This window comes from Palaemon carinicauda, chromosome 3 (assembly GCF_036898095.1).
Source record: "Palaemon carinicauda isolate YSFRI2023 chromosome 3, ASM3689809v2, whole genome shotgun sequence".
In the NCBI taxonomy this organism is placed as follows: domain Eukaryota; kingdom Metazoa; phylum Arthropoda; class Malacostraca; order Decapoda; family Palaemonidae; genus Palaemon; species Palaemon carinicauda.
In genome coordinates this window covers 150,431,820-150,446,793 of record NC_090727.1, presented here as the reverse complement: position 1 = coordinate 150,446,793, position 14,974 = coordinate 150,431,820, and the positions used below count along the sequence as shown (strand labels likewise).

At 39.4% G+C, this 14,974-nt stretch overlaps 2 protein-coding genes across 7 annotated transcripts in view; one reads left to right on the top strand and one right to left on the bottom strand.

The window, feature by feature from the left end:
• LOC137638639 (protein phosphatase 1 regulatory subunit 7-like) overlaps positions 1 to 9,773 on the top strand; it is a 106,270-nt gene extending 96,497 nt beyond the window's left edge. The window contains exon 9 of one of the 2 annotated variants that reach the window (XM_068370900.1): positions 9,620 to 9,773. In XM_068370900.1, coding sequence (XP_068227001.1) covers positions 9,620 to 9,641 — 22 coding nt within the window. In that variant the 3' untranslated portion in view covers positions 9,642 to 9,773. The remainder of the gene's footprint in view (positions 1 to 9,619) is intronic. The other variant, XM_068370899.1, reaches the window with a different exon arrangement.
• Positions 1 to 14,974, bottom strand: part of LOC137638637 (monocarboxylate transporter 14-like) — a 121,260-nt gene that overhangs the window by 9,826 nt on the left and 96,460 nt on the right. For all 5 annotated transcript variants that reach the window (XM_068370896.1, XM_068370894.1, XM_068370893.1 and 2 more), the window contains 3 exons: positions 10,086 to 10,201; positions 5,921 to 6,044; positions 5,561 to 5,686 (listed from right to left, as the gene is read on the bottom strand). In XM_068370896.1, the coding sequence (XP_068226997.1) occupies positions 5,561 to 5,686; positions 5,921 to 6,044; positions 10,086 to 10,201 (366 nt within the window). The remainder of the gene's footprint in view (positions 1 to 5,560; positions 5,687 to 5,920; positions 6,045 to 10,085; positions 10,202 to 14,974) is intronic.

Sequence of the window (14,974 nt, the reverse complement as noted above, 5' to 3'; positions counted from 1 at the left end):
GTTGTTGGACCCCAACCAAGAAATGACCCTTGACAAAAAAATCAAATTTGTTGAGGGTGAAAAGGTAGAAAAGTGCTCAGCAACTACACTTGCACATTCTCAAGGCACTACTACAACTCATAGATAGTACATATAGAAGGAACATAACCAGTGCCACTCCAGCAAAACGAGATAGAAGTGAAAACAAATTCACACAATTGTTGTCCCTACTGTGGTGGGAAGTGTCATAGCAAGAAGGTTCAACTTTACCTGTTGGCTGTACAACAAGCTACATCACTTTGCAGCAATATGTTGCATTGGGCCAACTGGCTCCAATGAGGTTGCCACAGATGAAGAATGAAATGCTTTTGGGGCCATTTGTTACATCTCCTGTACCACTTCAGACACAACAGCCATGGAGTACTGGCCCCCTATGTAATATCAGTCTGGATAGCAAGTGGGCAACTGATTGGTTACTGACACTGGGCCATCTACTTGTATGACCAAATTTCTGTCTCCTAGAGACAAGAAGCATCACATACACAACCCATCATCAAGTTATCTTATTCGGCGCATAATAAAGTAGATTACAAAAACTTGATATTTCTGTTGTAGAATATCACACATACTGTAACCCTCCTCAGTAATAGCTGACACAGCTTCCTTGGCCTCAGTAAGGATGATGTCAGATGTCCATTGGATGGCTGAAAGTTGAATCACAGACAATTTGGATATATGATACGACTCTCCTCCAGATCCACTCAAGCCCAGGGATCTAACCAGATTTAACCTTCACAAACCTTGCTGAGACAACTGAAAAATCTGTGCTTGCAGTCGGAGAAGAGAATATTATGGTGGTTCACTTCAACTTACAAGATGATGATGAACATATCTGTGCCTTTGCAGCAAGTACAAGTATCAAAAGGCCAAGTTAGTGTAAGTTTGTGCCACAGGGCTAGAGATTTGGGTGACAGTGAAATACAGCTGGAAATGTTGTTGGACCCCAACCAACAAATGACCCTTGAGGAAATTTCAAATTTGTCAAGGCAGAAACAGCTGACAAGCAATCTGCAATTACACTTGCACACTCAGGGCACTGCTGCCACTCATAGTACTTATAGAAACACAAAAAGATATGTCAGTGCTACCACACTGAAACAGGATAGCAGCATGGACACAAATTCACTTGATGACTGTTCCTATTGTGGCGGGAAAGGTAATGACAAAAAAATTTTCATCTTATGTGAGAAACGCTCTGTGCCTGACTTACAATCGAACATATCAATTCTGCAACAAGCTACAGCACTTTGCATTTATGTGTCACAGGGGGTACAATTGAGCTACTACAGATGAAGAAAGAATTGCTTTCGGGCCATAGAGTAGTGTCACCATGGATGGCAAGGGGGCTGCTGCTCGATCACCGACACTGGACCATCATCAGTATGACCAGGCTTCTGACAAGTGGAGATGATAAGCATCTGCAGAGGCAGACTACAAAGACAGGATTTATGTTGAAGACTGACATACATGCTGTAACCGTTCCAGTAATGGCTGACATAAGGCTGCCAATGCTGCCTTTTCTTGATGTTGAAGTTTCATTGCCTTGGCTTTAGCAATGATGACTTAATCCCAGTAACAATAAAAATGCACAATGCAGCAACTATCCACTATACTGGCTTGAACTGATGGGGAAAACTATAAAACCTAGAGGAAGTCCAAGTCAATGATGACTAACAGGATCTTCCTTAATCATAAAGTGTGTATGTAGACCTTTCCATGATAACCACCTATTTCTCCCAACAGTAGGTGAAGTCATGACATCAATTTTATCCTCATTTTAAGACACTTCAGTAAATGGCTCTCTGCCATGCTTCTGCCTAAGCTGACTTGTTACCACTACCAATGTCAGCCACAATACACTTTCCTGCCATGGCCAATAATGTGGCCAAACTACAAGAATGGTTTATAAACTATTACAAATGCAACATGTTCAACCAACCACTCTAGATGATGAAGGGTTCACTAATGAGACTGATGGCCAATCCAGACATGGAGCCTATTGCATGCCACAAAGCAATCCCGGTCCCAATTCACAGGCACTTGAAAGTAATAACTGACCGCAATCGAGATGTAAAGTTTGACGTCATCAAACTAGTCTACTGTATAATTGTGTGCGCTAAAAGGATAGTGAACCAAAATATGCAGTGGACTTAGAAGCCCTAAACATCCATGCAAATAGGGAGACCCATCACACTTGAAGCCCATCCACAAATCTCATTCTGTGCCTGCACTAAGAAATAAATAAGTCATTGACACATGGAATGGATACCTCAGTGTCTCATTGCACATCGATAACCGACACTATGCAAAATTCATCACGCTACGAGGGCAATACCAATATTGTATTGCACCATAATGCTACATCTCGTGTCTGGCGATGACTACACTCGACAGTACAACTGAACAATTAGACTCCACATTATCATATTCTACATACACAAAGTTTACACTCATAAGGTTTGACAACATTGAGAGTAATTTCAGAGTTGCAGAAGGGCTTGACATATGTGGTGAACATGGCATCATATTTAAGCCAGAGAAACTGACAAGTTTGCACAATTTTAAATTACACATGACAGTTCAACCCTATTCTTCATACCTACAGGCCCTATGAGAGTTCCTCGTGCCCTATGACATCGTGGATGTATGTGCAAGGTCTGGTATACTTGACCAGGTCAGTTATGCATTAAGTATGGCAGTCAGAATGTTGCCCTTTCACAAAATAATCAAACCCTCAACACCCTTTTGATGGTGAAAAGAACAGGATGCACTGTTCGAGAAACTAAAGGCTGCCATTGTGACCAACATCTAGGAGGGTGTTTTTTTTTTTTTTTTTTTTTTATAAAAGCTGACACACACATTGGAATTTTTCCCTTCTGGAAACACCTGTCACTGCTTCTATGAAGAAGATTTCTGCCGCAAAATTCCCTTCATCAGCAGCTGCTTCACTCACCCTGCAAAGTCCAGGTATGTACCAACAGAGGGAGAAGTTATAGCTGTAGTAGATGCTCTGGACAAGGCTCACCTTTTCTTGTGATGGATTGCAAAAAACTTATCATTGGAGATGATCATAAACCCCTACTAAAAGTCTTTGGTGATTGATCTGTAGAACACATACCCAACGCATGCCTATGTAATCTCGAGGAAACAAAAAGATGCAGGTTCTGAATGATCCACTTCACTGGTGTAAAGAACAATCTAAAAGATTCTGTGGCAATAGAGTCTTTGCTCAGCACCTAAAAACTTTGAAAGAGGTAAAGCATATAAAAGTTTACCCTAAAGTACCTTGGATATATCATGTGTATTGTAGGGTTATCTGTATAGTATTATCATTTACCTAAACTATGCAGGTATATGAGAGCAGAGGTATGTTAGGATGTACTGAAAATGAGAAAGAGGTGTTGGGAGAAACACAAAGGGTGGATGGGCCAGTGATGGAGAAACAGAATACAAAAGAGAAGCAGACATTGAGTAAAATGAAGAAAGGTAAAGCACCAGGCCCATCAGAGTTTCAAATTGAAATAGTCAAGATATTTGCTACAGAAGGGAAAGAATGGAAGCTGGATTTATTGAGAGCAATATGGGAAGAAGAAATAATGCCTAAAGACTGGGAGGAAAGTCTAATGGTATCTAGATTTAGGCAGAAAGGTGACAACATGGAATGTGGTAACTACAGGGGACTTTAATTAACAGAGCATGGTTTGAAAGTTGTAGAGAGGGTGCTAGATGAGAGATTGAGAGAGAGATATAGTAAAGATTGGGAAATAGTAGTATTGATTCATGAAGGGGAGAGGGACTGTGGATGCCATCTTTATTGTAAGGCAGTTACATGGAAAGAGACTAGAGGGAAACCAGAAGCTCTTCAGTGCTTTTGTAGATTTAGAGAAGGCTTATGATAGAATACCAAGAGAAGTGATGTTTTGGTGCTTGCGGAAGAGGAAAGTCCCAGAGAAGTTAGTTAGAATGGTAGATATGATATACAAAAGAAAATGGACAAACAGAAACCTTTGAAGTTAGTGTTGGATTACACCAGGGGTCAGCATTAACCCCATTTTTATTTGTGTTGGTCTTGGATGTGTTAGGTGCAGGGATCAGAAATGAAGAGTTGTGAGAGTTGCTATATGCAAATTATTTGGTGATTATTGCTGAAAATGAGGAAGACTTATAAAGAAGTGGCAAGAGACTTTGAAAAGGGGTGGCTTGAGGGTAAATGTGGATTAGACTGCAAGCTATGGTGAGCAGTAAGGAAGGTAGGGACAGGATAGCCATACATGAAAGTAGAGGAGCAGTTATAAAGCAGGTAATAAAATTTAGATACCTCGGATCTACTATAAATCAGGTGGGAGGATGTGAGGCTGAAGTTGAGAATAGGATAAAAGCAGCTTGGGGGAAGTGGAGGGAGTTGGCAGGAGCGGTACATGATAAGAAAATGCCTATCAAAGTAAAAGTCAAGATCTATAGCAGAGTAATGAGACCAGTGTTGATGGATCAGAAACTTAGGCGTTAAGATGAAAAGAGCAAGCAAAGCTTGATAGAAGAGATGAGAATGCTAAGGTAGATTAAGGGAATATCACTGCGTGAGAGATTTGAAAATTATGAAATCAGAAGAATGGCAGGTGTAGTGAAGATTACAGAGATAATAAGTGTCACGACTGAGATGGTGTTGGCATATTTTGAGGATGGATGATGGGGAGGGACTGAGGAGGGCTTAGGAGGAACCTGTTAGGGGGAGAAGATCAAGAGGGAGGCAGAGAATTAGATGGTGAGATACGATGAAGGATGATATGGAGAGAAGAGGTTTGGAGGAAGAGGATCCCTTTGATAGAAGACTTTGGTGAGGGTGCATCAGGTAACCAACGGTTTGGAAAAAGTATATTAGGGTGTGTTATGTTATGTTCATATTTTAGTTGTATAATGTACTATGTTAATTACCTAAGAGGGAACATTCACATGTGTTTCAGTTGACAACATTGTTGTCCAGAAATAAATTGGATTTTATCAATAAATAGTTTGCATACCTACCTAGCATGTAAACACAATACATGGCTAGAGGGCTGAGGCTATTGAAGAGAGGGAAAACAGGAAATCTTAAAATTTATGATAGACAAGGACCATTAGCTAACTTCGAGTAACAAGCCATATGAACTGCAGGTGAGAATCATAAAAAAAATTAATCAATATAGTCAACTCATTGATGACAGACAAAAATAAAACCCTAAGAAGTGCTTAAAAATAAAATAAATTAAAGATAATTAACATTGCAGGATACAATCCTTAGAGCATTTTGTAGTCTCCTAATAGATTCAAGTGTTACATGCACATTTACACTTCTTACATGCAGTGTAAAAACTAGCTAAGTACCAAGTTAGCCATTATTTACAAGTTTGTATTTGTTTATAAACACCATTTTTTTTATTACTTTTGGTTCTTATATTCACAAGAAATTTGGCATTTGTCTCTACTGTCCAAGTTTTAAGTGCTGTATTACCGACTAATTAACTCTAAAGGAATATTTTATTACCTGCTGTAGGGCTACCAAATAATGCAGCAATTCCCTGGAAGAGTAACAAAAGTCCAAATGCATTTGTAAGCTTCTCCAGGCCAAGTAGTTCTACAAGCAATATGGAACGAAGTGACGCAAACGCCGCTGCAATGGAAAGCACATTACATGGATGTTTAGTGATGGAACTATCATTATTATAATTATTATTATTATTGGTTTTTTTTGCAAAAATAAAAAGGAATTATTAAGAGTATGAAATCTGTAAAAGTGTTTGAAAGTGTTTATCTCTTGTGGCAAGAGGTAAAGAATGTTCTCTTCCAGAGACATAACTATGTAAATTCAAAGAAACAAATTAGAAACAAATATGCCAATCCTTACCTACAGCAAAACCAAAGATCACAGCATAGCATAGTAATAAGGACTCATCTGCGAGAAATGGAAGGATCACAGTTGCTCCTCCACCTAGCATCAGTGACACATTGTTTACAAATAAGGCATCAACCTGAAAAAATATAAATAGTATGAATGTCAATAATAATAAGAGGATCAAGTGTTTCAAGTATTATTCCTGATGAATGCATTTTACAAATTATAGTGGACTATGTTGTATACAAGAGCAAGTACTCCATGCTACAATGGATGAGTCTACCGACTTAGGGAAAGTTGCAAATTATCATATAATTTTCAACTTTTGAAGCTTTAATTTTGGTGAAAGATGGGGGAGGATGGGCTGCAGCAATCTAGCAGTACCAACCAAACTTGGTTGAGTCCCTCATCAGGCAGAGGAAAAATCCTCTTTTGTTTTATTTTGGAGGTTGGCTACATCCCAAAATTGTATGAAGTGCAATGGTAGATAGATAGCTTTAATATTAATTTTAAAATCATTCACTATCATCAACTAGATCAAAAGTAACATCTGTTCTACTACTACAAACTTCCTTTGCTAAAGGCTAATTAGTTAGTTTTTTGTTAATCTGGGATTGTAATCCTAGTATATTCTAGAGTCAGATCTTGTAGTACTTTTGCTTGTTATATTATTTATGTATTTATATAATAGTGGGGATGATGATGACAGTGACATGCCTCTACCTTTAGATAACACAAGTTCAGTCATCTTTCAAAAGTGATTAGTTTCACAAGATCTTGACACTAACTGATTCCTTGGCTAAATTTTAGAAGTCCACTGAATCCCTCATTAATAATAGTAATTCTGGCTATTCATTCCCTGTTGACAACTTAACCTAACTCCCCAAGGTCAATCTATTACAGTATTATTAGTGTTCAGTACGGGTTCAAAAACCTCGAAAAACCATTGCAATTCCAAAATTCTTGTAGCTTTAAAAGGCAGCTAGCTAGATAGTGAGGAAGAAGACCAAGCAGGCTGTTCTGATACCAATATCCCTCCACTTGCTAAACTAAGTGCTTCTCATTAGTTTCATTTTACTTATGCGGTTAGTATGGCATAACGTACGATTCCTTTAAAACTGAGGAGGTTAAAGTTTCAACTAAAATTGTACAAGTTTTTATGGCATTTTAATTTATTAACTCCTCATTTGGTTAGCTTTCTACCCCCAGTTTAAATAATTGATGTGAAGAGTATGATATCTCACAGTTCCTATTACCAATTATACTTCTAGTGTTTATGGAAACAAAGAGTAGACACTGCACATCGGTATGGCTTAAATGCTGTTACATTCGTGGCTCATTACAGCCAAGGAAAGTCATTTTAGTCAAGAGGAATTAGAGAGAGAGAAGTCAACAGCTATGCTACAGTACATTAAAAACATCACTCCGCGTCTGGTCAGCAAGTTAAGTAACATTGAGTCCGATCAGTAATTGGATGAGCGAGTGCCTCAGAACACCAGATGACGTTGACAATCACGAGTTAGTGATCAACCTGTTTAGTTTTTAACTTGTTTAACTTTTTTTGTAATTCTCAAAGGCCAGCGAGTCTTCTCTTGTGGCCCATATGTTGACTTGCCTTCCCAGTTATTTGAACACACCTAAATTCATTAGTCAAGTCTAGTTACTTAAGTGTTTCTTCAGTAAGGGGTCTGAATGTTCACTGCACCTTACAGAGTCAAGTTCGTCCTGTTTGAGTCTCGAGTTTGTAGTTTACTTCACTCCTTCTGCAGCTTAAGCTTTCCATTACTGCAAAGCTTAGTTGGGTAGCTAGATCCCTATAAGCCACCTCTCTAAATTAAGCACATTTAAAGAATATAATTTTGAGTTGGGAAATGGCATTTCATATAAATACCATTCTTTAAAATGTTTATTATTTAATGATGTTTCAGCTTAGTTAGTAGTTTACATCACGGAATTACTTCAGATGACAATGCGTTTTCATTTGCTAACATGCTTGGCCTCTAGTTCATCATATGGATTTACTTTTAGTGTAGTAATTTCTTACTCTCATGTTTCTATTACCCTTACAAGTCTGGCTGTAAAAAAAAAAAAAAGACAAATATATAGTTCTCTCTCTTAGTATTTCCTCAATTCTAGTCGCTTTATATGACATCTAGATTATGAGGCAGAAGACCAAGTTTGGTAGCTGGATCCTTATATCCCACCTCTAGCTAAAACAAGCATTTTATAACAATCTTGCATCTTGTGTCCAATGTAGATAAGTGTCTTTTCAATTCCCTATAAGCTAGGCCTCTAGTTCATCATGGGTTTTCTTTAGTGTGATACAGTAATTTCTCACACACTGGTTTTTATTACCATTACAAGTTGGGCTGTAAAAGACTTGATAATCATATTGGATTATTTGTATTTAGTTTAGAATTATAGTACTGTATTTAATCAAAAGTTAATAATTCTCTAATTAAATGCATGAATACTCCTCCGCCGTTACATAGACATCTACACACAATGAGAAGTGATTTTACATGTGCTTGATATTTTGGCCATAAGCTTTAAAATTTGCATAACACTAACATTCCAGTTGTAAACAGATCAGATCAGTGTTAGGGCTCAGTGTACTAGAAATCTTACAATAAGCTAACAACTGTCAATTCCTTAATTTTGTGGCGAATAAGACCAATCTCTCAATTCCTTAATTTTGTGGCGAATAAGACCAATCTCTCAATTCCTTAATTTTGTGGCAAATAAGACCAATCTCTCAATTCCTTCATTTTGTGGCAAATAAGACCAATCTCTCAATTCCTTAATTTTGTGGTGAATAAGACCAGTAACTTCTTTTTAGGTAGCTCAGAAATCAGTTTAGTTCTAGATTCGGAATAATATTTCAGGCCTAAACTACCCAGTATCATTTCTTAACTAAATGCTAAAGTGGCAACTAGGGGATCACCTACACATTCTGTAATGGCTGGCATTCTATTGGCTTTAGCATCGGCTAAACGCAAAAGTGAATTTCAAGCGTTGTTAATCAAGGTAGGTTTTGAGAACACAATATGATCTTATCTCTTCACGTTCAAACTGTTTTTAAGATTAAGAGTCTGCCTCAATTTTTTCACATCCCTTCACTAAAACTGGATGAAGACAGTCAGTAGAGAATAATCTTTTGTCCACTATAAGCCATACAGTTATATTTGCACAAAATGAAGGCAATAGAGTTAGTGTCGCAAATTTGTTCTCTGGGCTGAGGGTACATAATTGCTGCTAACCAAAAATGCTCTGAGATTCTTTGTTAAAATTTGATCACAGAAGCATACAAGGAATCAGATCCAAAATCATCAGTGCTTGAGAGTGAAGGTGCGAGATATTAGGAGTGCAGCTTCTTTTTTTTCTTTTTTTATCTCTTTTACTTTAATTCAGGTTCAAACTGTTTTTAAGATTAAGTGTCTGCCTCAATTTTTTCACATCCCTTCACTAAAACTGGATGAAGATTTAGCAGCAGCTCAATTGTGTACCAAGAAGGTTTTCACAAAACATTATCCCAAAAAGCTGATCTACAGCATATTACAGTATTATTAATTTCTTTAGTAAACAATCTGGAATTTCATTTTTTAAATAGTTTATCAAAGGAAGCTAGACAAGTAATCTAGACCATGTTCGTAATCTCATCTCATTGGATTACTTTTACTAAAATTTAACATTATCTCTCTTCTTCAACAGAGTGAGGGAGTCAGCAATATGAACATCAGGGAATTTCATAGAAATAATTAGAATTTTAATAATAAAATTTCCTATTTCTATACTCTTCTGATGTTCATATACATGCCCACCCTCTTCACCACTGACTCAACAGTATCAAGAGGAGGCATAATGCTGCCTTCAAAACTGAAAACTATACAGTACTTCCTTATGTGACAACCTGGGCTTCCTACCACTTATTGTGCGAGGACTCTATTACTTTATTAAGGGTATGCATTGGTTGAAGAGAAAAAATGGGAAAATTCTTAAAATTTTACAGCCATGTGTTGATGAGATAAATGATGCGCTAGCTAACTTACTCTAGCCCAAAAATCACTGAGGAACCTTAAAAGGCAATCAATTATCAAACCAATGACAACCACAACATAAGGGGGCATGTACAATACACAGTAAATCCTTGATATAGAATACACTTGATTTACAATACCTTTGGATGGTCTGAGACCCAGCCACAAATTATCCGTCCAACTGTGTTGGTGATACCTATTGTGGCTACTAATGTTGCTTGTGATCCTTCATCTGAGCCTTGTTTTGAAGCATATCCTGGAATTTTACAAATAAAATGTGTAAAAACAACTTCACTGATAGACATTTCTGTTAAGTACATTATACTGTAGCCGAAGAACAGGAAACTTGTGAACACATAACTTATACGACCTAGATTAAACAAATATATACTGTACTTACAAATACCACCAATAACTATTGCACTCTACTGGGCTTTTTTATTTAACTAGAAAAATTGGACCGAGTTCTGATATGGTTTCTGTTATGAAGTGTATGTCTAATGAGAGAAATATATTGGAGCCAGATATGGATTTTAAAACTAACTTTTTTGTCTTAATATATTACCTGTAATATCAGATTTGAAAAAAATTGTTGCTGTTACATCCTGGCTTCAATTTACCCCTACATCAGAGATGAATGACTAACCCAGCCTTTAGGCACCACTGCTGAACACTACAGCTTCTTAATAATTCTCTCTTGGTGAACACGAGGAATGCTTAGTTGTGATGTACTGAATAAATAAATGCCTGAAAACAATATTAAAGGACATATACTAAAAAATTTAGACAGACTTTTAATTTTGAAAAAGTTAGTTAAGGCAAAGAGAAGCAAATGCACCATTACCTATGGGAAAAATAAGACAGTGAAAAGCTGGTAATACTCTAAGATGCAATAAATTGTTCAGAAAGTAACTACAGTGCTACCTCAGAAATCGAGCACAATTCATTCCAAACTTGTGTTCCAACATATTTAATTTTCCCCATATAAATGAATGGAAATAGCATTAATTGTTTCCCCCTCTCAATTATGCTCATATAATGGGCAAACACAAAGAACACAACAAATGTCTGTCAATAGGAAACATCTGTTGGTCAAGCAGAGCAGCTGGCATATGGATGGACTGCTTAAACTGACTTGTACTCCAACTTGCTGATTAAATGTAATAATATTTTAGGTATCGTATTCCTTTCCCACCACAGCACCAAGGAGGAGAAAGGTTACACTACCAATTTGGAGACCAAAACTGTAGACTCTAAAGTATACAGCACTCTTACTGCATCTCGTCTTTTACAGCTCCTTCTTTTAGTTCAACGATTCCTGAGAGGGTGATTAATCACAGTCCATATCTCAAGTGAGGTCAGTGGAGCCTGCCAGTCCTAAATAGCTGCTATGCAATGAATTAGTTTATGTAATCATGAGACCAGCAATCCAAAAGACAATAAATGGTGACAGGAAATGACCTGCTAAGGACCCGGTACAAAAATCACTTTTTATCATATGGTGAAAAAGTAGAAAAATGCAATAGAAAGAAGGAATTAGATTAAGAATAAAATGATTTTGTTTGGAATCACAATGAAATACTGTAGGTGATTCTACAAAAGAGGAAATTAGTTCACCAAACGTTCAGCTGGGCTCCACGAGGCAATAGAAGAGTTGAAAGATCCAGGCCTACATGGCTGAGGACTGTGAGGCGTGAAGTAGGAGATGATGAATGGAGAAGTATTGAATTAAAAGCTCAAGATAGAGACGACTGGCGAAATCTAACCTAAGCCCTTTGCATAGATAGGCATAGGAGGAGATGATGATGATGATGTTTTTTTAAATACAGTATAAAACCTATGTTGAATGTCCACAATCAATACAAAAGGCTAAAGTTGTATTCATATGAAAACAAGGATTTGTGTGCAATGACCATTATTCCTTTTTCTTCATCTAGTTCAACTTTTCAAAATTTACTGAAAAATGTTATTTTTATTAGTAAAATAAATTTTTGAATATACTTACCCGATAATCATGTAGCTGTCAACTCCGTTGCCCGACAGAATTCTATGGAGGGATACGCCAGCTATCACAATACTAGAAGGGGGTGTATTTACCAGCGCCACCTGTGGCCAGGTACTCAAGTACTTCTTGTTGACACCTCCTCAATTATTCCTCGGTCCACTGGTTCTCTATGGGGAGGAAGGGAGGGTCGATTAAATCATGATTATCGGGTAAGTATATTCAAAAATTTATTTTACTAATAAAAATAACATTTTTCAATATTAAACTTACCCGATAATCATGTAGCTGATTCACACCCAGGGGGGTGGGTGAAAAACCAGTGTACAAGACTAAAGGATAGCTAAGTATCCCGTATTTCATATAATCAGTTATCCACAATAACAATGAAATAATAAGTACCTGGTAAGGAAGTCGACTTGAACCGTTACTCTGCCTTTAATAAGATCGTCTTCCTTACTGAGCGCAGCGTTCCTCTTGGGAGGCTGAATCAACTCAAAGGTGCTAAAGTATACAGGGCTGCAACCCATACTAAAGGACCTCATCACAACCTTTAACCTCGGCGCTTCTCAAGAAAGAATTGACCACCCGCCAAATCAACAAGGATGTGGAAGGCTTCTTAGCCGACCGTACAACCCATAAAAAGTATTCAAGAGAAAGGTTAAAAAGTTATGGGATTATGGGAATGTAGTGGCTGAGCCCTCGCCTACTACTGCATTCGTTGCTACGAATGGTCCCAGGGTGTAGCAGTACTCGTAAAGAGACTGGACATCTTTGAGATAGAATGATGCGAACACTGACTTGCTTCTCCAATAGGTTGCATCCATAACACTCTGCAGAGAACGGTTCTGTTTGAAGGCCACTGAAGTAGCCACAGCTCTCACTTCATGTGTCCTTACCTTCAGCAAAGCAAGGTCTTCTTCCTTCAGATGAGAATTTGCTTCTCTAATCAGAAGCCTGATGTAGTAAGAAACTGCGTTCTTAGACATTGGTAGAGAAGGCTTCTAGATAGCACACCATAAGGCTTCTGATTGTCCTCGTAATGGTTTTGACCTTCTTAGATAGTACTTAAGAGCTCTAACTGGGCAAAGTACTCTCTCCAGTTCGTTCCCCACCATGTTGGACAGGCTTGGGATCTCGAACGACTTAGGCCAAGGACGGGAAGGAAGCTCGTTTTTAGCCAAAAAACCGAGCTGCAAGGAACATGTAGCCGTTTCAGATGTGAAACCTATGTTCCTGCTGAAGGCGTGGATCTCACTTACTCTTTTAGCTGTTGCTAAGCACACGAGGAAAAGAGTTTTTAATGTGAGGTCCTTAAAAGAGGCTGATTGGAGCGGTTCAAATCTTGATGACATTAGGAACCTTAGGACCACGTCTAGATTCCAGCCTGGAGTGGACAACCGACGTTCCTTTGAGGTCTCAAAAGACCTAAGGAGGTCCTGTAGATCTTTGTTGGAGGAAAGATCCAAGCCTCTGTGGCGGAAAACCGCTGCCAACATACTTCTGTAACCCTTGATCGTAGGAGCTGATAGGGATCTTACGTTCCTTAGATGTAACAGGAAGTCAGCAATCTGGGTTACAGTGGTACTGGTTGAGGAAACTGCATTGGCCTTGCACCAGCTTCGGAAGACTTCCCATTTAGACTGATAGACTCTGAGAGTGGATGTCGTCCTTGCTCTGGCAATCGCTCTGGCTGCCTCCTTCGAAAAGCCTCTAGCTCTTGAGAGTCTTTCGATAGTCTGAAGGCAGTCAGACGAAGAGCGTGGAGGTTTGGGTGTACCTTCTTTACGTGAGGTTGACGCAGAAGGTCCACTCTTAGAGGAAGAGTCCTGGGAACGTCGACCAGCCATTGCAGTACCTCGGTGAACCATTCTCTCGCGGGCCAGAGGGGAGCAACCAACGTCAGCCGTGTCCCTTTGTGAGAGGCGAACTTCTGAAGTACCCTGTTGACAATCTTGAACGGCGGGAATGCATACAGGTCGAGATGGGACCAATCCAGCAGAAAGGCATCCACGTGAACTGCTGCTGGGTCTGGAATCGGAGAACAATACAAGAGGAGCCTCTTGGTCATCGAGGTAGCGAATAGATCTATGGTTGGCTGACCCCACAGGGCCCAAAGTCTGCTGTAAACATTCTTGTGAAGGGTCCACTCTGTGGGGATGACCTGACCCTTCCGGCTGAGGCGATCTGCCATGACATTCATATCGCCCTGAATGAGCCTCGTTACCAGCGTGAGCTTTCGATCTTTTGACCAAATGAGGAGGTCCCTTGCGATCTCGAACAACTTCCTCGAATGAGTCCCTCCCTGCTTGGAGATGTAAGCCAAGGCTGTGGTGTTGTCGGAGTTCACCTCCACCACCTTGTTTAGCTGGAGGGACTTGAAGTTTATCAAGGCCAGATGAACTGCCAACAACTCCTTGCAATTGATGTGAAGTGTCCTTTGCTCCTGATTCCATGTTCCCGAGCATTCCTGTCCGTCCAGTGTCGCACCCCAGCCCGTGTCCGATGCGTCCGAGAAGAGACGGTGGTCGGGGGTCTGAACAGCCAATGGTAGACCTTCCTTGAGAAGAATGCTGTTCTTCCACCACGTTAGAGTAGACCTCATCTCTTCGGAAACAGGAACTGAGACCGTCTCTAGCGTCATGTCCTTTATCCAGTGAGCAGCTAGATGATACTGAAGGGGGCGGAGGTGGAGTCTCCCTAACTCGATGAACAGGGCCAGCGATGAAAGTGTCCCTGTTAGACTCATCCACTGCCTGACTAAGCATCGGTTCCTTCTCAGCATGCTCTGGATGCATTCTAGGGCTTGGAAGATCCTTGGGGCCGACGGACAAGTCCGAAAAGCTCGACTCTGAAGATCCATACCCAAGGAGACAATGGTCTGGGATGGAACGAGCTGAGACTCCTCAAAATTGACCAGGAGGCCCAGTTCCTTGGTCAGATCCATAGTCCATTTGAAAATCTCCAGACAGCGACGACTTGTGGGAGCTCTTAAAAGCCAGTCGTCTGACGGAGCCGGACACAAGA